We start from the raw sequence: 24,041 nt of genomic DNA, 5'->3' as shown, positions 1-24,041 counted from the left end.
GCGAGTTATCAATCTTAGGCTTTATTATCATACTCATCTCTTTATTCTCTCTATCTTTTTGCCTTATTTGAGTCATTCCACAGACTGTGATAGAGATTAGTACATGGGTGTGGAGGAAAATAATGATACTGGAGAATATTACATATCCTGCGAGTTCAGTACGAGTGGCTCCAGTCGGTGATCATTTATCGGAGGCATATTTCACCACCCCAGTGATGCCTGTGGTGAAGCGGACCGTGGCAGGAGAGAAAGGATGAAAGGATGAGGTTACAGAAAGAAATGAGAAGAGTAAGAGCAGTATGGAAGTTCTGCATTTCAGGGGCGGGAATGTTTGCTCGTGCCTCTTGATTATTTTCCCTCTGGGTCGACATTCCCCTGTAGGGCAGTGCTCTGGGTTCCTCACAGTATCTAAATTGATTTTACTGTGGCCTGCAGCCTCACCACTCTGTCCCACTCCACACAGCCACGGCCTTTCAGTGACACACTGTCAGGGGCTGAGAGGGTGACATGAAGTAATGAAACAACACTGGGGCTAACAGGGAGTCTGTACACGAAGACAGCTTTGACTGAAGACGTTTGCATGTGATTCTCTTTGACGCCAGCTTTCAAAACAGGTCTCCAAGTTTGCAGTTCATCACACGCACAGCTTGCTACGGCATCATGGGGAAAGCTTTTACAGTGGGGGATTGCACCATGTGCTCCTGTTATCCCGTAGCTAACAAGTCTACAATGATCCCAGCTGGGGCGCGGTGCACCCTGGACAGGCGACCAGTCCATCGCACAACAGACAGTCACACCGACGGGCGATTATAATCATTTAACCCAACCCTACTAACTGCATGTCTTTGGACTGTGGGAGGAAGCTGGAGTACAGAAAGGCCCCGCCCACATGGGGGAGTTGGACCCAGGGACCTTCATGCCACCATGCTGCCCCCCATAAGTCAAATAAGACATCTATAAATACACTTCTTGAACTAAACCAAAAAATAAAGTACTTACAATCGTTTTTTCTCACTATCTTTCTGTTCACGTATCTAGTGCTCAGTTCATTTAAGTATATCTCACAAAAATACTCATTTACTATTTTTAACAGTTTCTTGATGTGGACAGGTCTGCAAAGCAGACTGTGAGTCACCTGCTGGTCCAACCTGTCTCCTGACAATTGTTTGCACAGTAGTGTCTCAGTTATAAGAACCACACTGACTCACACTGACTCACACTGACCCACACTGACTGGGCCTCAGTGTAAAACACGGCCAATTGGTTGTATTTTGGTTACATCCCTATACAAAAACACGGTTTCCCAGTACTTACAATATTTTGCAGTCAAATGTAATTTTGTGTAGTAAAAATAAATACATAAATAAAATACGTGCAAATCTTGCTCTCCCTGACCAAAAAACGACTTCCTGTCATATTAGACAGCTCTGCACAAAACTATGATTTATTTTAAACTAAGATTTGCTTTTTTGCACCAGACACAATATTTTATTCCCACCAGAGAAAAAGTAATATCTAGATCTGTTAAAAGAAACATTCTTCATCGGGCAAAGATAAAAGAGTATTTTCAAACGTTGCTGTCTTTATTAGAATTAAAGCAATAGTGGGCGTCCTTTATTCCCACAGTTACTCCTGCTTTTGGGAAAGGGAAGTGGAGCTTTTTCAGGATGGATGATGAAAGTCTCCAGTCAAGATGAAGTGTTCCTTTTGTGCGTCTCCCACTTGTTTGCTCTTTTATGCATTTTGCAGTCCTCCTTATTCATGGTCATCAACTCCAGAGCATCAAAGCCCACTAAGGCATAAGAGCTCTTTGTTGATGAAACTCTTAAAGAAAAGGAAGAAGTGGGAGCATGAAGCTATAATTCCCTCAAATGTGGCAGCAGACATGCAACCCTCCATCTCAGCACAGTTGAAACTGTATTTAACTCGGGAAAAGAGACAAAGGGATCTTCTCAGGCTTCGCCTCAGTTTCCCTCTCATCTCTCTTCTTCCTCTGGGATCACTTTCTACCACTTATCTCATCTTTAGGCGGCCCTGTGAAGTCTCGTGTGGGGTTTTGATGAAGAGTGAGGACAGGGATGAAAAGCAGGAGGAGGAGATGTGGTGGAGGTCACTGACCTCTGGCCATGTCGAGCTTTTCCCATTGGACAGCAGACCACAGCACTAGCAAATATGCTTGCACATTTCTGCCCTGATACTTTGTGGACACAAGCTAGTGAAACAGCACCAAATAAGAGCCGGTGTCATAAAATGTCATAAAAGCACAGCTATAAAAGGAGTTAGCTGCGACACATTTTATGGCTAATTCAGTTTGATCTCTTCCAATAAGAGCCTCAAACACCCAGCTCAGCAGTTTCTGCATGCAGGTATGCTAGATGATGAATGACTTAGTGTCACAGACACCATGCACTGATATGGAAGTGAAGGTTTAGTCCCTATTTCTCTCTGGAAAACACCATCAAAACTTTGAGAAAACTGGGGGCTGGAATCCTTCATCCCACCATTAAAGTCATTGTCAGTAGCGTGTCTGCAAACAGGGACGGCTTTACTTCCTTATCCTGAGGTTTCGAGATGATGGCAAATGCACATCCTCTCCTTGTTGCACATTTGTTGTTAAAATGTGTGAGAAAGTGATGAAAGGGCAACATGGAGACTGTGTTTCAATATTTCACGACTGTGTTATTGTCTCTGAAAGTTGTTATGAGTTTGAAATATCATCTGTGTATCAGCGCTGAGCGGCTTGTCGCAGCGGTGGTAACGAATAGCTTCCTCCTAATCTGCTGATGATAGCAAAGAAAGAGATAAAGAAAGGAAGCCAGGAAGTGATCACTAAAGGACAGAAGAAACATATTCCTGTCTGTAAACTAGCTTACATACAAACGTAGATCCAAGGCTGAAGTATCAACAAAGCAAAGCAAGCTGGGGACGCAGGAAGTCTCAGGGTTACTCCACATCAGTGACCCTGAATCCTCCCTTAGTTATGCTGCAATAGACGTAGGCTGCCGGGGGATTCCCATGATGCATTGAGTTTTTCCTTTCCAGTCACCTTTCTCACTCACTATGTGTTAATAGACCTCTCTGCATTGAATCATATCTGTTATTAATCTCTGTCTCTCTTCCACAACATGTCTTTATCCTGTCTTCCTTCTCTCACCCCAACCAATCACAGCAGATGGCCCCGCCCCTCCCTGAGCCTGGTTCAGCTGGAGGTTTCTTCCTGTTAAAAGGGAGTTTTTCCTTCCCACTGTCGCCAAAGTGCTGCTCATAGGGGGTCATATGATTGTTGGGTTTTTCTCTGTATCTATGAAGCGCCTTGAGGCGACTTTTGTTGTGATTTGGCGCTATATAAATAAAATTGAATTGAATTGAATTGAATTGAATCAGTTTGATTTGACTGTGACAGAGCCTTCATCAGACTGTTAATTGGCTGCCTTGACAGTAGTTTTATATATGTGTGCTATAACCTGTGTTTCTGTGTTGTAACAAAGTGACAAGTGTAAAATATTCTGAAAGCTAAAATAACGATTGAACAGTAAATCATCTTCTGTTACTAATCGAACAGTTTTAGTACAGATTAGGTCTTAAAGACTTTTACTATGTAGCTAAAGATGACTAAAAATGCACTTGAATGTTCCAGTTAAAACTTGTGGTCATGAATTTTCATGGTGCAAAAGTAAGAAATTCACCATTTGTCTCATGTAATGACCTGAGGATGTTTCTGCAGCATAAGCTAAACGCTGAGGACCAAAAGGTTAGGGGGAAGAACAAAATGAACAAGGATGCAGCGAGTGAGAAGGAAAGACTATGACTTGACTGGCAAAGAGAGCTGGCTGATACGACTGCTGAAAAGGAGAGTAGATATACTGTGCAGTAGTCCAGGGTAAATAAGGGGGAGGCTAGGGGCTTAGGAGATGGACTCAAACTGGTCTACAATGGTGCCGAGAGAAGGGGAAATGGACTTTATTGGCTGGACTGACAGAATAAGCTAGAAAGGAAATGTACTAATGATTGAAGGGAGTGTGTTGAGGGGTTTGTGAAGAAAGAAAATAAGAGAGAGAGAGACAGATGGTGCAGAGGATGAGTAAGGACAACGTGAGGATGAAGAGCGGAAAGGTGGCTGGTCCTGATGACATACAGCGGACTTGTTTTAACACAATCTAGGAGGATGAAAAAATGCTTGAGGAATGGAGACAAAGTGCCAGTTTTCAAGAACAACGATGATGTGCAGAGCTGTAGTAACTACAGAGAGATAAAGCTGATGAGCCGTACCAAGAAAATATGTGAAAGAGTTCTTGGCGGGCTGATGATCAGCGAGCAGCGGTATAGCCATGCCAAGAAGGAGCACTGCAGATGCAATGTTTGCTTTGAGTGTTGATGGAGAAGCACAGAAAAGGTCAGGAGAGCAGCACAGAGAAAGCATATGATAGCACGCCTGGAGAGGAACTGTGGTGCTGAAGGAATCAGGAGTGCAAAGACTGAGGCTGCAGCACATGTGTGAGTGTGTGAACAGATCTGTGTAAGGTAGGGATGGGATCACATCAGCAATCAGCTCTAATTCTTTGCAATGGCTGACAGATGAGATCAGACGTCATGATCCGTAGTGACAGCAGGGAACAGATAGAAGACAACCTGGTGTGTTGAGCTATGCTTTGGAGAGCAGAGGGATGAAGGTCATCAGAAGCAGTAAGGAATACGTGTGTGTGAACGAGAAGACGACAGTGTGACAGCTGCAAGGAGTACAGGTAGTGGAGGTGAGTTTAAATACCTGAGGTCAACCATGTGAAGCAATGGACGACGCACAAGAGAGGTGAAAAATATGTGAGACACAGTTAGAGCAGCAAGGTGGAGACGGTTTGGACACGTGCAGAAGAAGTAGATACATGAATACAGAGGCTATGCAGAGGGTGATGGTGGGGAGCCAGACGCTCCACTGTGGTGACCCCTAAGGTGCTGAAAGAGAGAAACGAATGCATTTATACCTCACTTTGTTTAGAGAGGCATTGTTCATTCATGAAGCTAAGATTCTGCTCCTTATCGCTGCAACAGTCATTACTCCTGTGTACATTTAACCGTCCGTTTGTGTATGCCTTGTGTTTCTGAAGACTTTACAGTGTGTGTGAAGAAGAAAGTCCAGTGTGGAGAGGGTGAAGTGCAGCAGCACGTATCCTGTCTTTAGCTCGACGCTGCTTATTATCATAAGAATGCCGTTTCCGTTTTGTCTCCTAAAAATTCACCCGTCTGCGCTCCCCGTCTCGGGTCGCTGAGTTAGCTTCTCTCTCTGCTCGCCAGCTGTGAAGACAGCCAAACAAAGATCAATAGGATTCATCAAAGCACCTCTCTGTCACACACACTGAGCACTAAAGGCAGTCTGTGTCTGTGCGCACAGGCTGGCATTCATAAAGCAGGCAGGCATAAAGCTGCCAGTGTGCCACAACTGTACCAAATAACACCTGATTTGCAACCATGGAGCTTAACGGGTCGCTGCATGAAAGGTAACAAGGCGAGGCTCTGCTATGAAAGCTTTATGAGGCAGATTCATCCTTTCCAATAAGACCAGCAGTACATGGACTTTTCCACTATGTCATTTATGAGAAGTCCAGTAGCTGCTGAGGAGAAACTGGGCCAGTCATCATGACACAATAACCGCCTGCAGCCACGGAGACACCGACTGGATCTGAGGAACAGTTTTTCTTTACCTGTATTTTTCCAGTGGGATAACTGAGAACACACTCTTTTTCTGAGGCACTCTGCTTCATATTCACAGCTGTCTACTGAGCTGCTCTGAAGGAGGATAGGCAAATACAGAAAACTGCAGGAAATAATAAGCTTAATGTTAAATGATTGATTGTAAAGCAGAATGTTTGTAATTTGTTGAGTGTTGCTGGCTTTTACACACAGACAGCACTCGGGTGTAGCGGCTGATAGCAGCTACATTCAAAGTAGCAAGTGTGACTGTTACAGTGTAACTGGATACATTTTAGATACATTTTAGCCCTCTCTGTCTCTGCTACACTGAGTTTGTTTTTGATGCTCTCGTCCCGCTTTGATGTTTTATGGAAAGCTGTGGTCGTGGTTATTGCCTTCTTCAGTAAAGTGTTGAGCTACAACAGCAGCCGCCAACTTCAAGTCGACAGCTCTCAGGGAAATGTAAAACATATATGAGGCATGTTTCCCACCATCAGTGATATTCTGTGAGTCTAACTTTGAACTCTGTGACTCTGTTGTGCAGATTCGGAGGATTTCAGTTTCAAACTGAGAACCAGAACCTCTCGACCTTGTATCCTACTAGCTGGATATGATCAGTTAACTAACTCACATACATTGGCTCCTGATGATTCTGACATATTTACTGATGTCACGCCTGAACTCGACTGCTCTGTGTTTTATCTCAAACAGAGCCGGTGCGATGTTTAAATACCCAGCATCACAAAAGCAGCCTTTCTAAGCTACAGCTTTAAATCTGTGAATCTACTGATTCATGATTTCTGTGCTGACGCTGTTACATAAGGGCCGTGTGGGAAGGCCATGAATGGAGACAGTGTTCACGCCAGGGGCTGGAAGCACTGAGCTTTCCTGCCAGGTGCCATCAAGGTCAAGTAAACATGCAAACACAGATACGTGCTCGCTATGATGCTACTTGCTGCAGGGTTCACTTCTTAACACATTCGCAGTAGCAGTTAAAAGCACTGCTAATAAAGTAAAAATAATCTGGGAATCCCCAAAACACCACCCTGAGCAGCTGTCAGTCACAGATGTTTCATTAGAGGCTACGGTTGACACACAGCCCTGGATGTTTATCTGTAAAAGCAGAGCCTGGAGGCCTCGCCTTCACTAAGGGAGCTGTTAACAGACCATCATAAGAATTTAACTGGCAGAGGTTTTTATGGAGAGTCTTTAGTGTCTTTTGACGATCTGTAGCTTTTCAACCCTAACGGTGTAACTCTGAGGGTAGGCACCGAATCCTTCTCATGCATGCATGTGACAGGAGGACAGGAGGTTAGTGAACTCTGCAGCATGGTCATTTCATGCTTTAACTCCAGGATATCCGACACCTGGGTAAGGCCGGCCGTCCCTATCCCACGGTAACGATAAACCGGCAACCTGAGCCCGGAGACAGACCTTCACAGGTGAAAGCTAACCCACAAGGACAGAGAGTCTTTACACTTTATCTCTGATGTCAGCCAATGTTTTAAAGTTCATGTGAAGAACATGACAGTGTCCGCAGATATATACAGCTCTATTCAGAGGGCAGGGTTCAGTATGAAACCTATATGTGATGTGCATGTACATGTTATACTGTAAACTCTTTGGATGTGCAAGGGTTTATGCTGTGGACGCCTGCTCTGCCAGCTGATGAGTTTTTACCTGACGAGGAAAAATGAAACACACAAGGGAGAGTGTCGATTTTAGTTTGTCGGTCTGTAGAAGAACCACTGACTGCTTAACAGAGTGAAAGCAGAGAGTATATCCTTGTTTTTTAAAAAAAACGTAGCTATTGGATTTATGAACATTTAATCTGAATGGATTCAGAAGTTAATGACTAATAATGCATTGCTGTGACTGTTAAAACGTGAGCCTTAAAAACGTTTTACTCATATTTACGTTGTTATTTATCTTCCTCTCTGGATACGTGCTCGTGGCCTCGTAATACAGACGTCTGTTTTACTCCCCAGGGTTAAAATGCAACAAAGAGTTAAATTAAGCAGGCGGCGCAGTGACACTGCCGTACACTTGTGCAGTGATATGTGTTTACTGTATATGTAGAACGTGTGCGCTGATGTACATCTCTGGATCAACAGTGTGTTGTGCTTAAATATACACTTGTGCAGAGAACCAGCGTGTGTCTGTGCGACTAAACAGCAAAGAGAAAAGTGTGGGGTATAATCATAGCACCGAAGACAAGATAATGACAAAGTGCTCTGACTTTCCCTCAGTGCAATCAACGTTTCTTCTTCCTCTCATGAGCACTTTACTTTTTCTCTCTGCATCGTGTGTTTCAGCCCTCAGGGAGAAAAAAATCAGAAAAGAGACGTCGAAGGAAAAATGAGAAATAGGATTTCAATAAAACCCAGGGACAACTATATTCTCTTTTCTGTTTGTTTTGTTTGTTCGAGTTTGTGATTCGATGGGCTCAAACGCAGCAAACAAGGATTTGTTTGGGTTTAGACGTCTACATTATCAAGAAAATTATGCACGGTTAACTCTGCTGCAGTCAGTGTAAAGTAGAGCTGCTGTGGTATCAGTCCAGTCCTGATTTTAAGATAGATAACACTGCTAAAGCTAAGCTCTGAGATTCCTTTGGTTTTAATGTAAGAACATGCACTCAATGATCACTCAAAATAAGCGCCAATAGTTTGGTAGAAAAGTGGAAATAAAATGATATACAATGTACAATTTCCAAAATAACAACAACAATAAAAAAAACAGTCCTATTGAGTTCATTATTTCAGTTTGTCCTTTTTGGTCATTAGTCAGGATTGTTCGTTAATTCCGTTGCTTTATTTTGCTTTGAATAGAGTAGAACAGAATTCAACTTTATTGTCACATGTCACAAGTACAAGGCAGCGAAATGCAGTTTGCATCCATCCAGAAGTGCTTTAGCCATGATATAGATATATTACAATATATATATTAGCAATAATATAGATATATAGATATATTACAGAAATGGGTCTGTTATGGTATGTTGGTATGTTATAATGTACACGGTATGAAGGTATGTTATGAATATGCTATAACTATAAGTATGTACAGGCTATGAACAGGATATAAATATGAAACTATACAGAAATATGCAAGTTATAAACAGTTGTAAACAGCTGTAGAATTATAATTATCATATTGTACAGACAGGATATGAAGTGTGCTAGGACCAGCCGCTCTAAGCACTTAGAGATGATGGGGGTGAGGGCTACTGGGCGGTAGTCGTTGAGGCTTGATGGGTTGGAGTTTTTGGGTATCGGGACGATGGAGGTGGAGTTGAAGCAGGCCGGTACCACAGCATGGGCCAAGGACAGGTTGAATATGTCTGTCAGCACTCCTGCAAGCTTCCCAGAACACGCTCTGAGAACACGCTCGGGGATGCCATCAGGACCTGCAGCCTTGTGGACATTGATCCTGCTCAGCACCGCTCCTACATCGGTGGGGGAGAGAGTCAGAGGTTGGTGGTCCGGCGTCACGTCTGCTTTTGTTGTAGTTGTTGGATTCCCTCGCTCAAAACGAGCATAAAAGTTGTTGAGCTCGTTGAGGAAGGAGACATCAGAGGATCCGGGGGAGGGTTTGGTGGTCCTGTAGTTTGTAATGGTCTGGAGTCCTTGCCACATGCGTCGGGGTTGGAGAAGTGTTCCTCTACCTTCTTTTTGTAATGGTGTTTGGCTTTTTTGATTCAGTGGTTTGGTTTGGTGGTCCACTTGATCCACTTGATCCACTTGGTCCACTTTGGTGCTTCTCAGGAGAGAAGAATGTGTTTCTTAAACAAGAGTTCAGTTCAGTCTGGGCATAGGCTCGCCATCTCCATCCAGAGAGAATCCAGGAATCTGTTCCAGTTGCTTTACAGCAACAAAAAAACCTAGCTGAGATGAGGTATCAGCGTGAACGTGGCAGGAGACACAACCACACGCCCCCTCTAGCTCCTGCTCACATCAACAAGACGACCGATAGTTCAGCATGGACGTCTGCAGCCTGTCTCATTTACTTTTCAAAGTGCAAATACTCTCAATACTTAATACATGATGGCTGGACCAATATTGTTTCTACACAGACGACAGTATTATCGCCTATCGGATGACTGCAGAAAAGCAAATTTTTTACAGTCACTGGTCTGGCTTCAGTCCCCTCCGCTAACAGGGAGGCGGGGTTTATGACCTATACTGCAGCCAGACACCAGGGGGCGATAGAGACATTTTGGCTTCATTTTGGGGAGCTGGTAGGTCGTCCTTTTCTACAGTCGCTGCACTGATCGCTAACCGTGAAACGGAGAAGGTCACACTTCCTTTTTTCAAAATAAATATTTTTCAAAGTAAACGACTGCAAATGCATTAATATATATAAAAGGAAGAGAAAAAAGAAATTTGAAAAAACAAACATTTTCTCCTCTGTTACACTTGGTAATGCAAATATGTTATCAGCCAATCACATGAAAGCAGCCTCGGTGCATTTAGCCTTGCAGAAAGGGTCGAGATGACTTGCTGAAGTTCAGACTGAGCACCAAGCAAATGGTTTAAGTGATTGTTAACGTTGTGTTGCTGTTGGTACCAGACATACTAATACGAGTAATTCAGAAACTACTAAACTGCTGGGAATTTCCCAAGCAGCCATCTTTAGCAATTACAGAGAGTGCTTCGAAAAAGAGAAAATGTCCAGTGAGCAGCAACTCGATGGGTAAAATGTCTTGTTGATGCCAGAGAAGAGAGCCGTTGCTTTGAGCTGACTGAATGAACTGAATCCATCCCATGAAGAATAAGGGCAATTCTACCCCCACACTAACGAGGTAACCAATCAGAGTGGACCCTGAGTGTATTACTGACATGACACTGCTCAAGTCAAAGTGGATTTTTTGCTTCATTTGCTTGGTTGAGATTTTACTGCTGAGCTTGTAATATCTGAACAACTCACACCAAAACACTCTTTAAGGATAAATCGCACCACAGACCAGATAAAATATGGAAAACTGTCCTTTTACAACTGAGACTTAACACAGTAGCTACTGCTGCAGCCAGAAACTCCACTGTCAGCTACTTTTATGTAGACTAACTAACACCAACTCATCATCTTGCAGGACTTCAAGATTCAAGAACTTTATTGTCAACACAACAATATACACAGCATACAGTGTACCGAAGGGGGTGAAACGGTGCATTCATAAGAATATATAAATTCTATAAAACTATAAATTCCTATAAAACTAGGAATTACAGATAAACAATAACTTGCTAAAACGTATTCTAAATGTTTCTATTTCACTCTTTTAATTTTAGATAGGTGTGCCTAATAAAATGAGAAGGTCTAAATAATCCAGGAAAGCTGATTCAGTTCATCTGAAAGGTTAGAGGTTCGATCCCTGCCTGCTCTCCGACTGACTGCCAAATATCCTTGAGCAAGGCTCTAACCCCAAGTTCTCCGATGGATCCACTGAAGTATGAATGTGTGTGAATGTTTAACAGAACGCACTCAGTTAGAGAACATACGTGTTTGTCTGTGGAAAGCAACCAACAGAAGAATCAAGATATTCCCGTTTGTTCCTTGGACACCGTCACACCCAATTTGGGATGAATCAGACATTCCATTATGAGTTCAGGTGAAGCATCTCTCATTTTGCAGTATTTTAGTTTTTGGCATAGATCGAAATATCTGTCAGCTGAATCCCTTTTTGCAGTAAAATATTCTCCTCTGAGAATCATCGAATACAGAGACCTGAGACAGCATGAAAACATTGCTGTGCTTTCTTCTGCCTGCAGTAGGTGCGTCTCACACTTTCGGGGACTTTCCACGGCACTATGAAAGCTTAGTGTGGAGCAGGTAATGTTAATGAGCACTATGACCTACTTTAATGCACAGTTACATACAAAAGAAGACCAAGATGGAATCACAAAAACAATTCAAGATTAGTTTTTCTAAAAATTAAGCCGTGAGCCAAAGGCCTTCTGCAAGGACGTCTGCTGGAATCGAGCTTGGTCTGAACTTCGTGTAACCACACGATATAATTATTTTATGGTTTTAAGTAAACAAGCTTGTAATTTCAAGATCACGAAACATTTGCTTTTTGATCTCGATGACACACAAAGTCTTATTTATGCATTTCTCTAATCCATTTCTCTACGGCCTTCTGTACCATAGCTCCTCTTTCATGCACAGTTTATCTTCTCCGAGAGCAAAACAGAGCACTCATCCCCTTTAAATCCCTTTGTCTCTCTCTTTTCACCGCCTTTCTTCAGCCTGTTTATATGCAGCCTGTAGAGATAGGCAGAGACAAAAAAGAGCAAAGCTTCCTCCTCTAAATCCCTTTGTCTTTAAACCTGGAGTGACTTATCCAGCTTCCTGCGCACACATCTTAGAACCCACACCCACAGCGTATGGCTGTGCTCCGGTCTGATGGCTTTACAGCAGAGGAACACTCAAGACAGCTGCTTTGGCTTTTTCGCTGTGGGTGAAAGGTGTGACGCTTCTTTCAAGTCTGTGCCAGTCTCAGCTGCTGTGTTCCTGCATAATCTGGCCCAGGCTGCCAATTCCAGGGAGTGCACACACACACACACACACACACACACACACACACACACACACACACACACACACACACACACAGTGGATTGAGAGGCGTATCTGCAGCTGGTGAAACAGCCAGACAGGTATTAGTGTCACAGACACACAGAGACACTTTCCTCTTTTCACTGATTACATTTATTCATGAAGCAGTAAAACGACCTGTCTGCACAACATGATTAAAGTCTAATGATGTCTGGTCTGAAACATGCAACCCTACATGCAACCCTACATGATGGTTCAGTATGAACTAATGTGCAGTTTGGTCTACAACAGCCTTCTTTGCTTGTCAGAGGTGGACCCTGTTTATTGAATGACACCACAAATATCATTTATTGTGGGAGGCGGGCTTCTTGCGTTGAGCCTTGTTGATTGGTCAGTTGCTTTGGTGTGATGAGTCATAGAGCGCTATGTCGTCTGAAACATTTTCGAATTAGAGTCGCTCTTTTTCACCTTTCTGATGACGACCTCATTATTTTTGTCAAACACTCATCTAAACTGTAACTTTGCTGAAAGAGTAAAGCAGCTAGCTTCAGCCTGGATTAAATACCATTACCAGTCAAATTATTAGTCAAGTGTACCATCCAGTAACGTACAATTATAGCTATTCTGAACTATGCAGTTTATGAAAACTATGCAGCCCCTTCAGCAACTGAAGAATTTGAAAGTAAATTAAAACAAAATATAATTTTACATTAAATAAAAAAGTTTTAAACTTAATTAAAATAAAACATGTCTTAAATTAAAATAAGTAAACTGTCATGTTTATTGCTGCCAAAAACAAGTTAAAGACATTTGGACAGTGAAGGAATGTCAGGATTCTTGCTCAGAAAAAGGATCAACATGCTCTGAAGTCAGAGCACAAAAACCTTTTTGTAACAAAATATCGATTTCTGCTGTCCCTGTATCCATACATTATTAGCAAACAAAATATCACGATACTACACAGTATCCATTTTCCCCCACCCCTACCATCCAGTCATTACCCTGGGATCTGACTATTTACTGAAAGAATGACATTTCACAGCCTGAAACTCTTTAATGTGATATTCCTCAGAAATGTGTGTGGACACAAAATGACACACAACTTAAGTGTAATTATCAGGAGGTCATAGAGTCAAGAAGCAGGTTTGAGATGCACATATATGGACCTGCTATCTTTTCACTTTCATGCAGCTTTTATACCTAAATTAAGTTTTTGGTTCACGAGTTTCTGTCGTTCAGAATCTTGATGTGCGTATTATAAATCCTCCTATTTCAAACTTTTACATTTAACCAATAACCCACTGACTTTAACCCCCTTTTAACTTTCAAGTCAATTTATTTGTTCAGTCGTTCCAAATTACGTCAGTAACAGAAAGGAAACCATTTCAAGTTACTACAAAAGGGCTGTTGTACCAGAATGCAGCAGTTTGAACGGTAAGTGGCAAAAGTTTAGTCAGATTCAGGTTTTGTCATTGACACATCTTTTAATGGGTCTCTCTGCTATGTCAGTATAAAGCTGACATGTAAAAACACTCCTCTGTATCCTTTGACAGAAAGGTGTCTTTAGCAGGTATGGAGTTTAATTCCAGTTACAATGTTCAGCCGTTATGAAAACGAGATACCTGGAATAAAAGTCTCCCTACAAAACGCCTTGTTTTGTCACTCTGCAGTCATCTTGAAACTCTGAGCTGTTATTTTCTGGCATTATCTAAGTTCTCCACAGCCATAAACAGTACATGTTTAACTGATAGTGAAACTTGTGCTCTAACTGCTCTCTCATCTCAGGCTTCTTTGTGCTGTACTTGACTTTCTCACAGAATTTAAGATGTTTTCTCAGGACATTTAAATTCTGTCGTTACTGCTAGCTGAGGAAATCTAGGAAAGAGCAAGAATTCATGGGGTTTTTGGTCCTCTTCTTTGAACACAGTGCTGCTCATAGTTCAATCCAACATATTCATCTCTTCAAATAAGTCATTCCATTCAAATAAAAAGGATTTCAATGCACCTATCAGCCAGCACTAACCAGTGAAGTGAGTATAAACATGGATCCTGACATTCAAGTGGAAGCTACTCTGACATGTCAGCTGACTCCACACCGAGCACAGGAGATGTGAGAAAAGAGTGAGACACCAATACTGAGATAACCAGCGTTTTTAACAATATATAACCCCAGAATGTGATGCACACACACACACTGATGAATGGTTTAGGGGCAACCCAGGGGTCAGGACTTGCCCAAGGATGCCTCACAATACAAACTGCAGGATCTGGGGATTGACCCGCTGACCTTGTGGCCACCTTCATACTCAGTTTAAAAACTATTATTACAACCATGCATATCTGAACTGTTCGGCTTTCAGCTCAACGTTGATGAGACGAAGTCACCAACAAGCCAAGAAACCTGCGTAACTCTGAACGACTGTATTTTTCTCATCAGAGTGTCCTGTTACTTTTGGACAAACTCATGCATGTTTACTGGCAGCAGAAACGGCAGAAAGTTTGTAGCAACAACAAGAAAATAATTCTCTGACTTTTATTAAATGCACTTCAGAAGAAATGCTGGCATCTGGACTTTATGATGTCAGTGGAGGATATGGATGTGATTAGGAGACAACAGCAGTATGAACAGAAGGATCATCAAAACAACGTGAAACATCTGTGTATGCTTGGATCCCTCAGCACACACACAATGAACACACACATAGACGACGTTAGCCTACATTAGCTGAGTCATTCCTGTTACTATGGCCCAGATCTGAGCATCAAGTCTGATTTCTGATTCAGCATCAATGAGTGAGCTGGTAAAATCTGCCTGTCATTACTGGTTGGAGGATAAAAAGGAAGAAGGATCATTAGCAGCTGTATTTAGATGTAATCTGACCACATGTGGCCACGTTAAATGACTTAATTACATTCAGCGTCTGATTTAAATTGTGGTTAATAAAACTATCTCTGAGGATTCAGAGCTTAGCTTTAATATAATATATCCTAAATACACACAGGTTCACGTCACAGAGACGAGGGAGTCGTTGGGCTTTTGGAAGTGTAAGCGAGACCTTGTAGCTCCCGCCTTCTGCGCCTCCAGGGCTCAATAAGAGGGAAGTTAAGCCCTGAATTAAACACTTGGCTTCAGATTTATTTAAAGTGAGCTTTTTTGTAAGAAAACCAGCGAGCATGTGTTAGCTGAAAGCAAAAACATCCAAAAGAAAAGAAAGACGAGGAGAGAGAGGGTGCAGATTATTACAGAGGAGCATATTAAAGGGCTGCGAGGAGCCGAGTGGGTAAATGAGAATACTGCAAGGGGAGCTCTCATTTACTTTTGTTTAATAAACTCTGGAGCTGTGTATTAAAAGTGACGCTGGGAAATTATAGATATGAATATGTGTGAATCTCTACATGCAAATAATAACAGTAAAGCTGCAGCGATGCTGGTGTGCAGGCTGTGTGTGCAGGCTGTGTGTGATGCTGGTGTGTGCAGGCTGTGTGTGCAGGCTGTGTGTGCAGGCTGTGTGTGCAGGCTGTGTGTGCAGTCACATATGAATCATACCTCAGCACGGCCCTGCTCACAGAACAGTCTGAGGACATGGACCCTGTTACTGGGTCCATGTCCTCAGAACCCAGACCTTGGGTGGCTGTAGCTCAGGTGGTACAGCAGGTCATCTACTGATCGGAAGGTTGGTGGTTCGATTCCTGGCTTCCCCTAGTCTGCATGCCAAATATCCTTGGGCAAGATACTAACCCCAAATTGCTCTCCGATGCATCCATCGGAGTATGAATGTGTGTGAATGTTATCTAGAAAGCACCTAGAGAAATGTGCTTGTGCGAATGGGTGTGAATGGGTGAATGCACAAGTTGTGTACAGCGCTTTGAGTGCTCAGAAGAGTAGAAAAGCGCTATATAAGAACCAGTCCATTTACCATTTACCATTTACTGTGTGCATGATTAATACCGCATATAGAGACATGATGTTGTTCACTAGCGAGGACGCCACCTGTTTAAACTGGTTCCAATAGTTTGAAGTTTCATTAGATTTTCTGCATTTCGTTTCTATCGTTTCTATCATGCAGCAGTCAAAAATAAAAACAGGTGGATGGAAACACGCCTACAGTCTGTGTGAACCTGCTGCTGTCGCTGTGAATAACTGCATGAGGTCGCTGTGTAGCCACCGTGTAGGCTGCTGCTTGCAAAGTTTATGTTTTGTAAAAGTGGATTACAGATGCACTAAAAGCACAAAGTGAGACTTTCACATTTATATCAGTCTTACATTTATTTCTATTTATGATTCTGTTTTTTGCTCAATGCCCAAGACCCTCTCTCTCACACACACACACACACACACACACACACACACACACACACACACACACACCTCTCTTTGACCACTGACCCCAAGCACCCTGCTAAAATGTACCCTAGCTGCACTAAAAGCCTCCTCCACATAGAAATATATCAATGGTGCTTCACATGAGTGAAAACGTGGAAAAAGGGAAAATCAACTAACGCCGGCCCGTGTGCACCTGGTCTAATCTGAGCTGTCCAGCAAACCGTTTAAATTCCTACGGTTTGCTTTTAAAAGGTCCTGGGTGATAAATGGCCAACAGTGAAATGGAAACGGAGAGAGGGCGAGGATGAGGCAGCACGCAGCAGAACACAGAGAATAAAGGACAACAGGAAGTGTGAGGTAAGACACTGGTCGGGTTAGCGGCAGAAGAAAGAGGCATGCAGACAGGAAGTGACAGATGGTTTGATCAGAGAACAGAAGAGGAGCAGAAACTATCCAATCTATCACCTCCAGCAGTGCCCTCCTGTCATGCTCGTCTCCTCGGTGACTGCAGGCTGGCAGGTCGCGCTCAGCCACGACAGCCACAGCTGCACAAACTGTGCCTGATTTAGTTGATACTGCAAAATGTGTACACTTTCCCTCCTTTCGCACCATCTTTTGAACATTAAGTTGTTGAATTGATTTTCCACCTTCGAGGCACTCGTTGGTTTCAGCTCACTCGTTTGAGATTGGTAATCCATCACAGCGAACATCGAGGCCCAGTTTCATTATCACAGCAAGCAGGGTTTCTTTGAACGTCCCCTCACTGACGCAGGCTGTTTGAAGTCAAGAAGACTCATACCTGTGCAGCCACACTCGCTGGTTCACCTACGGCCTGCTTTACCTGCTGTAGTTTCCAGTTTTCTCATGAAAACTAAACATATTGATGATACACCGTCCAGATAAACAGTTACATTCCAAGACGGTAAAATACTCGAATTCTAATTGGAGATAAAGTATCTGAATCTCAGGAGTGGGACCACGCCTCCAAACACGCGCCTTCGCCTCCCCACACAAGCTGTTCATCTTGTTCGGCCCTACACTATAGAGGCTCTGGTATTACACAAAGGGAACAATCAAAAGAGGGTCAGTTCCTCTTGCTGGGAGGACATGCAGGGTTCAGCTTTGAGGACAGTGCTACTGACAGAGTGTGACGTCCTCCACCAACCTGGCTGTACTCAGTTCTGTGCACATGCACGTCTGTGTAAGGATGTACCTGAAACACTGCACAGACCAATCCTATAGTGGTACCTAATAATTTGGACCAACTGAAGACTCGTCTCTCTGATATTTGATGGTAACCTTTGGACTGCAGCACGCAGTTATTTTAAATTAAGAGGTGACCACACCTTCAGGCTGCAGTGCCTGAACTCTGCAGCAGCCCTCCTCAGGTTGGCTGAATGAGTTTAAAATGAAACACGTTGTTGTATGTTAGCATCTTGCATCCATTATTTCGGTTATACTTTATCTGTATGCTGCATTCGCTTTAATGCATGTTTATCCAAACTGGAGCATTTTGTAGCCGTGTGTTTGAAGCAGCACACAGACACAAGTGAAGATTCATCTCAGAGGGACAAACTGAACTGGACCGAGTGCTGAACTTTATTTATTTTTTCTACTTTATGGGAGAATTTTAGACTTTTCAGGTCAAAATAAAAGCATCACTGCCCAATCCTCCTTCTGTGAGCATTAACAGACTGTGCACAGATTGTTGCCGTTTTCACTAGACTCATTTTTCCATGAAGTATAAAAACGTCACAAAAACCTATAAGAATATTCTATACATGGTATTAAAGTTAGCAATTACTTTGTTAGTGCCGTCCTTTTAAAACATTTGCTTTTCTCTGCTCCCTTTAGTATAGCTTGTGAACGCAGCACTGTTGGCAGCGACATTTAAAGGGCTGCCAAAGCTTCTTTTTACCCTTGAATTAAAAGCTCTCTGGGTGATAGGAAATCATAGCAAACATAGCATATGATTCATTTGATTTTATCCCAGCCTTTGCTTGTAAAGTCTTTCATATGGTAGGTGTTCTCTATTTTATGTCCTTTGCTTCTTTAATTGTGAGCATAAACTACCTGATGAGGCTGAGGCCTGCGTCTGCATCTCCTGATTCTTCCTGTGTCCGTCTCTTCACTGTAAACTGTCCAGTAAAACTCGAGCCATTAAAATGGCATCACATTATATGCTTTCATTTCATGCTGGCAGTCACACTGTTATAGCAGCATGCGGTCAGATGGTCGTCATCCTGTAAAGTGTTTTAAATCGTGAAAAATGAGATGAAGCAAGCTTTCACTGGCGGGGACAGACATGGCAGCACTGTAATAGTCTCGCTGTTTATGCGATATGAAAAAATGCTGCAGAAAAGAGCTTCTAGTAGGAGTTATTTCCTCACTGTCCTTGAAAAGGGTGAATTGTGAGACCTGAGAAAAACTTGTCCTTTCTTGTGATTTATTGTCTGCTCTCATTTATGATACAATCGGGATGACTTTATCACCTGAGGCCGGCAACATTTCCTGAGCAAGAGACGGAGAATCAACGGTCATTAGCTTTCACAAGCAGTCAGCTGTTTCCTCAGGTAAAGACTGAGCATCAGTCCTGTGGGCACCAACAGTTAGAAAAGAAAAATCTGCCTTCTGAACATGCAGGCAAAAACAAATATAGGCCTTCTTCAGGTGAAAACCTGGAGTAAAACAGATCCAGATGCAGGTGGTGATAAGAAGATGACAAGGGTGCTTATGGAAGTGGGATAGTGTCCTACCTGTGTGGGGTTGTAGAGCTCCTGCAGGGCATTGCGGGATCCTTTCCTACAGCAGCCTTCCACCATGAAGGGGTTCCTCCGCATGACTGGAAAACAGATGATGCTCCAGTGAGAACGGAGGACATTCAGATGTACTGCAGCTGCTCAGACACAGCAATCATTTTGACAGCATGCAGAGCAGAACACACGTCATCCTATATAAAAACACATAGTTTGGGTTGGATTATTTTTCATGCAGCTATCAGTGTGAGAAGGCCAGCCACTGTTCGTGGAGGCGACGCTTGAGGCTGGCTCCAAGCATCCATCCTTTCTATACAGTCTGTGATCTACCTCATAGTTGCTCGGCAGCGGTGACTGTGGCCACATGTGGTAATTACACAAGAGTAACGCCTTTTATTCCTCACGCTGAATACGAGTCTGTCTATAACCAAGGGGCTGTTATCCTTTGATTGATGAAAGATGAAATTCCAGCTTCCCTTTATTTTTTACTCCCTTCCTTGAATATCCCACATTTGGAAGCATCACCTTGAACGACCAATTGCTGCAAGTGTCAAGCAGAAGCTACAGGGATAAATAATGAGAGCAGCGACTATATGCCAAGGGCAAAGCCACAGTTCAGTGTTTATTTGGCTGGATCTCAGCTCTTTATACAACTCGATACAGAGCAGTAGCTGCTGGCACCGGCTCAGTGGGAGCAGCCAGCGCAACACTTTGCCTCGGCCAGCACACTCTCTCCAATTACTCTGGACGGAAAAGCGCACAAGAACGGCGCAGGATCAACAGGAAAGGAAAGGAACCACTGACGAGAAAGCCGAGGGTTTAATAGCACTTTGTTCTGCACGTCATCTGCCTCGTGCTCGTGGATGAACGTGTGTTCTTGCCATCAGGAAAGCTAACGATGAGAATAACAAGAGATGTGCGTTCATTTCTACGGCGAGTTTCCATCTGTGAATCAGGTTTCACAGCAAGTTTGCCAACAAAGTAGGATTATACGTGGACAACAGATTATGTTTAAGCACATTGATACTGTCCAACTGATCAGGGGTTAAAATAATAGCCAGACCTGTTTCTAAACACCAAAGACTTCTTATGGGTTAAGAACTATTATAATTATATGAAAACAAAGCATCTGCAGTCAAACACACAGTTTTATATACACTGTATGTTTGAAATGGATGGACTACAGGCCTTCTGCACACAGGCCACAGGTCTCAGAGGCTGAGGAAGTCCCAGAAAGACAGAGGTGCTGCAATCCGGTCGTTAAGTCTGACGTCACTAGCCGTGTCTGGGCCTAAACTCCGCTGCAGGTCCATATATCAAACGATCACTATGGCATTACTGAGAGTTAAAAACTGTCTAAAGTCTTTCATCTTTAATAAAATGATCAGCGTTCTGCTCTACCAGGTGTAACAATTGAGTTTAACATCCAGGCATCCATGAAAACGGAATTTATGATATTTAACGGAGTTAGAAGTTAGCAGGAAGTTAGCTCGCTAGCTTCCATCTAAATACAACATAGCATGTCCTGACTGCGGGGTTTTGGAAACAAATTCAAACGTACAGCTCTGTTATCACTTCCAACATAAATGAAGACAGAAAACTAAACAGCAGTGACGTTTGTAGGGTTACTGAAGTTTGGCTAGCTGGTATATAATGATGTGCTACGTGACCGCTAGCGACACAGCTATGTTAGCATAATATAAACAAGCTAACTTTTTTTTCCACTCGATAAAAGTTAACGTGAGTGTTCTCGGTGGTCAGGAACAAATGTAATCGCATGGCAGGATGCTGTAAAAGGACCAAACTTCAGCCAGGAGAACAACTGAGATAATCCATCCACAATACGAGGTTAGTCATTCATTTACTGCTGCATGGGCTGGGCTGTAGCTACATGCTAAGGTTTTAAAAACTGAGCTTAAATAAATGATTAGCGGTAATAAAAGCCGAGGGAGGTCAAAAGTGATCACTGACTGTTTTAGGAGCTTTTTGAGATTAAATAGAAGAAAATACAAAACATTAAACATGTTAACAACACAAAAGCCATATTAAACGCAGACTACTTTAGGCCCGGAAGTAGGATTTGTCACGTCATCACTTAATGACCGGACAAAGAGGAACAAAGGGATGGAAAAGACAAAATTACCAGAGAGACACAAAAGACATAAAATACTCCAAAAGAAAACTGAGAGACACAATGTGATTACAGACAAAGTCACAAAAAACCGGCTGCAAAACACACACAGAGAGACAAAGCAACGCTGAGATGATGATGAAATAATGAACAAAACAGATGCAAAGAGCAGTGGAAGTAATATTAATGAATACAACCACAAAGAGATGCAAGAAAGAGACTAAATGGCTACAAAGTGCAGCAACTGGACCACTAAGAGCTGCTATTTCCAACAGTTTTGTGATGCTGTCAGTTTTGCGCATGACATGGAGGGCGTGGCTTCTAATTAATCCGTTAATTAATGATCAGTTATTGGTTAATGATGATCAGAAGCCAGATAAACACCTTTGTCCTGTTAGATTGTGTGTGTCTGTGTGCTCGTTTGCTGCAAATCTGCTGTGCAGAGCTGATAATGTCACAACGGATATTTGCTCATCTGCACAGCATCTAACAAATGTGTTGACCGCAAACATGTAGCCTGTGTACACAATATCTGATGAAGATGTCGTTGGCGAGAGTCATCATCATTATTATTATCATGAATATTATTTAGTGATTCATTTTTCCTGTTGCGGAGAACTGTCAGGACTGATTGAGGGGCGTGTCCTCGCCTCTCTCGTCCTCCGCGTCAGAAGAGCATCAAAGCAAAAAACTGAAAAGGAGACTCTTGATTTTTTCAAATCCTGCTTAGAAAGTGAAGAATGGGGTGTGATGGGGCTGAGCACAGGCTGGATCCCTGTCAGAGACGTGTAATCCCTCTGTTCACATGGACCGTAGGGAGCGAGCTGGTGCTTGTTAGTGTAACGAGCCCCAGCAGACAGCAATGACCTTCAAACACCAAAGGGAATGCTAGACAGAAAGGAGGGATGCCTTTACACACGCTATGTGCAATTAACCATGCACAGACACACACGAGAGCGTGATTGATAATAGTTTTGTGAAAGCTGGTCTTTAATAATGCAGTTCAGCACGCCGTCCTGCTGTGGACGTTGTAAATAGGCAATTAATGCTGGCTTGGAGAACAAGAGCTCGCAGCACAATAACGCAGTTGCATCGTATTTGCCTTTTAGGTGCTTTCACAGCTCAAACCCAGCACACACACACGTCTGCAGCACCAGGAAGTCAGTACAAGCTGAGTCAGCAGACGGTGACGGGCCACTGCTGACTGCTGTGGACACAGCCCTGAGGTGGGTCTCAAGGTAATAAGGATTTAGTGTGTGAGTGTGTGTGATTGCACTGTGTTCACTGACAGGTTGCACAGCTGGGGGGATTCTTATCCACTAGACCAGTGGACCCAGTGCTAACTGGGATGGAGCCCATAATAAACATCGTAACAGTCACTACAATTGAAAAAGAGGCTTGCCTGAATAGGCATAAATGAGCTAGTTGTGTTGTGGGACCTTTCACTTGTTACTCCACATAAGAGCACTGTTACACATGTAACAAATTTTATTTACTACCTCGGGGAAAACGATTATATATCTCAGCACATGCAGACAAATGGATGCAATAAAATAAAAGAGGAGGCTGAAAGCAACCACACAGAGGAACGCAGCTGCAACGAAAAAACACGCAAGATGAAAAAACAAACCAGAGAATGAATGAAAGAAATGATTTTACTTTTTAACAACGTGGATATTAGTCAATATGTAGAAAGATATAACGTCATTATCATGTTATGTCAATAGATACAACGTGACCACAAAGAAGCTTCCCACAGGGATGATGGAAATATAATAGAGCAGTTAAATACATCCAGTAAAAGCCATTAAAGTGCATTAGTTATATATATAGTTGTATAACAGAGAAAGATGACCAACTGCCACCATCAGTCTCATCTCTCCTGGCAGCTCTCTTTTTTCCCTTTTGGCAGTATATATATATACATATACACAGCACAGAGGCACTAATCATGGCAGCACAGGAACAAACTCTGAGCATAGAGGCTGGGGTCTGTCACGGTGCAGGCTGTGTAAAGATGAGACAGTCCAGCACATAGCAGCAGGGTGCAAGATGCTAGCAGGCAGGGCGTACATGGAACGCCATAACCAAGGCATAGTGTACAGAAACATCTGTGCTGAGTATAACCTGGAAGTGCCGAGGTCAAAATGGGAGAACTAAGTTCCTGTGGGACTTGCAGATACAGACGGACATCGTGGTGGTAGACAAACAGAAGAAGATGGCCGTATAGACGTGGCGATACCAAATGACAGCAACATCAGGAAGAAGGAGCATATATACAGAAGCTGGAGTCAGCTGTTATATTCGGCCTACGTGTTTCCATTTTTATGGTAAAACGAATTTCTCTGTAGGTTTGTGCAAATGAGCCCACCCTGCAGAAAGAAGTGAGAGAAAAGCTCATCTTTCTAAATCCCTCACATGGTGCAGAACTCGCCCCCAGCACACATACAGACACACAGACCAAAACGTACAAGTTATATTAAATCTGTCCACACATCTCTGCTCTGACGCCTCCAGGCATCATATACACAGCCACCACGCACAGATGCACTAATGAACTTTTGAATCTGCCAGTATCCCTGCGTGT

General features: G+C 42.9%; 1 protein-coding gene across 2 annotated transcripts in view; it reads right to left on the bottom strand.

Annotated features, from left to right (window-relative positions):
• chst11 (carbohydrate (chondroitin 4) sulfotransferase 11) overlaps positions 1 to 24,041 on the bottom strand; it is an 88,638-nt gene that overhangs the window by 8,383 nt on the left and 56,214 nt on the right. For both annotated transcript variants that reach the window (XM_006806512.3, XM_035914690.2), the window contains exon 2: positions 19,324 to 19,409. In XM_006806512.3, coding sequence (XP_006806575.2) covers positions 19,324 to 19,409 — 86 coding nt within the window. The remainder of the gene's footprint in view (positions 1 to 19,323; positions 19,410 to 24,041) is intronic.

Source organism: Neolamprologus brichardi, chromosome 17 (assembly GCF_056152115.1).
Source record: "Neolamprologus brichardi isolate AB-2024 chromosome 17, ASM5615211v1, whole genome shotgun sequence".
Lineage (NCBI taxonomy): Eukaryota > Metazoa > Chordata > Actinopteri > Cichliformes > Cichlidae > Neolamprologus > Neolamprologus brichardi.
This window is presented reverse-complemented; position numbering and strand designations above follow the sequence as displayed.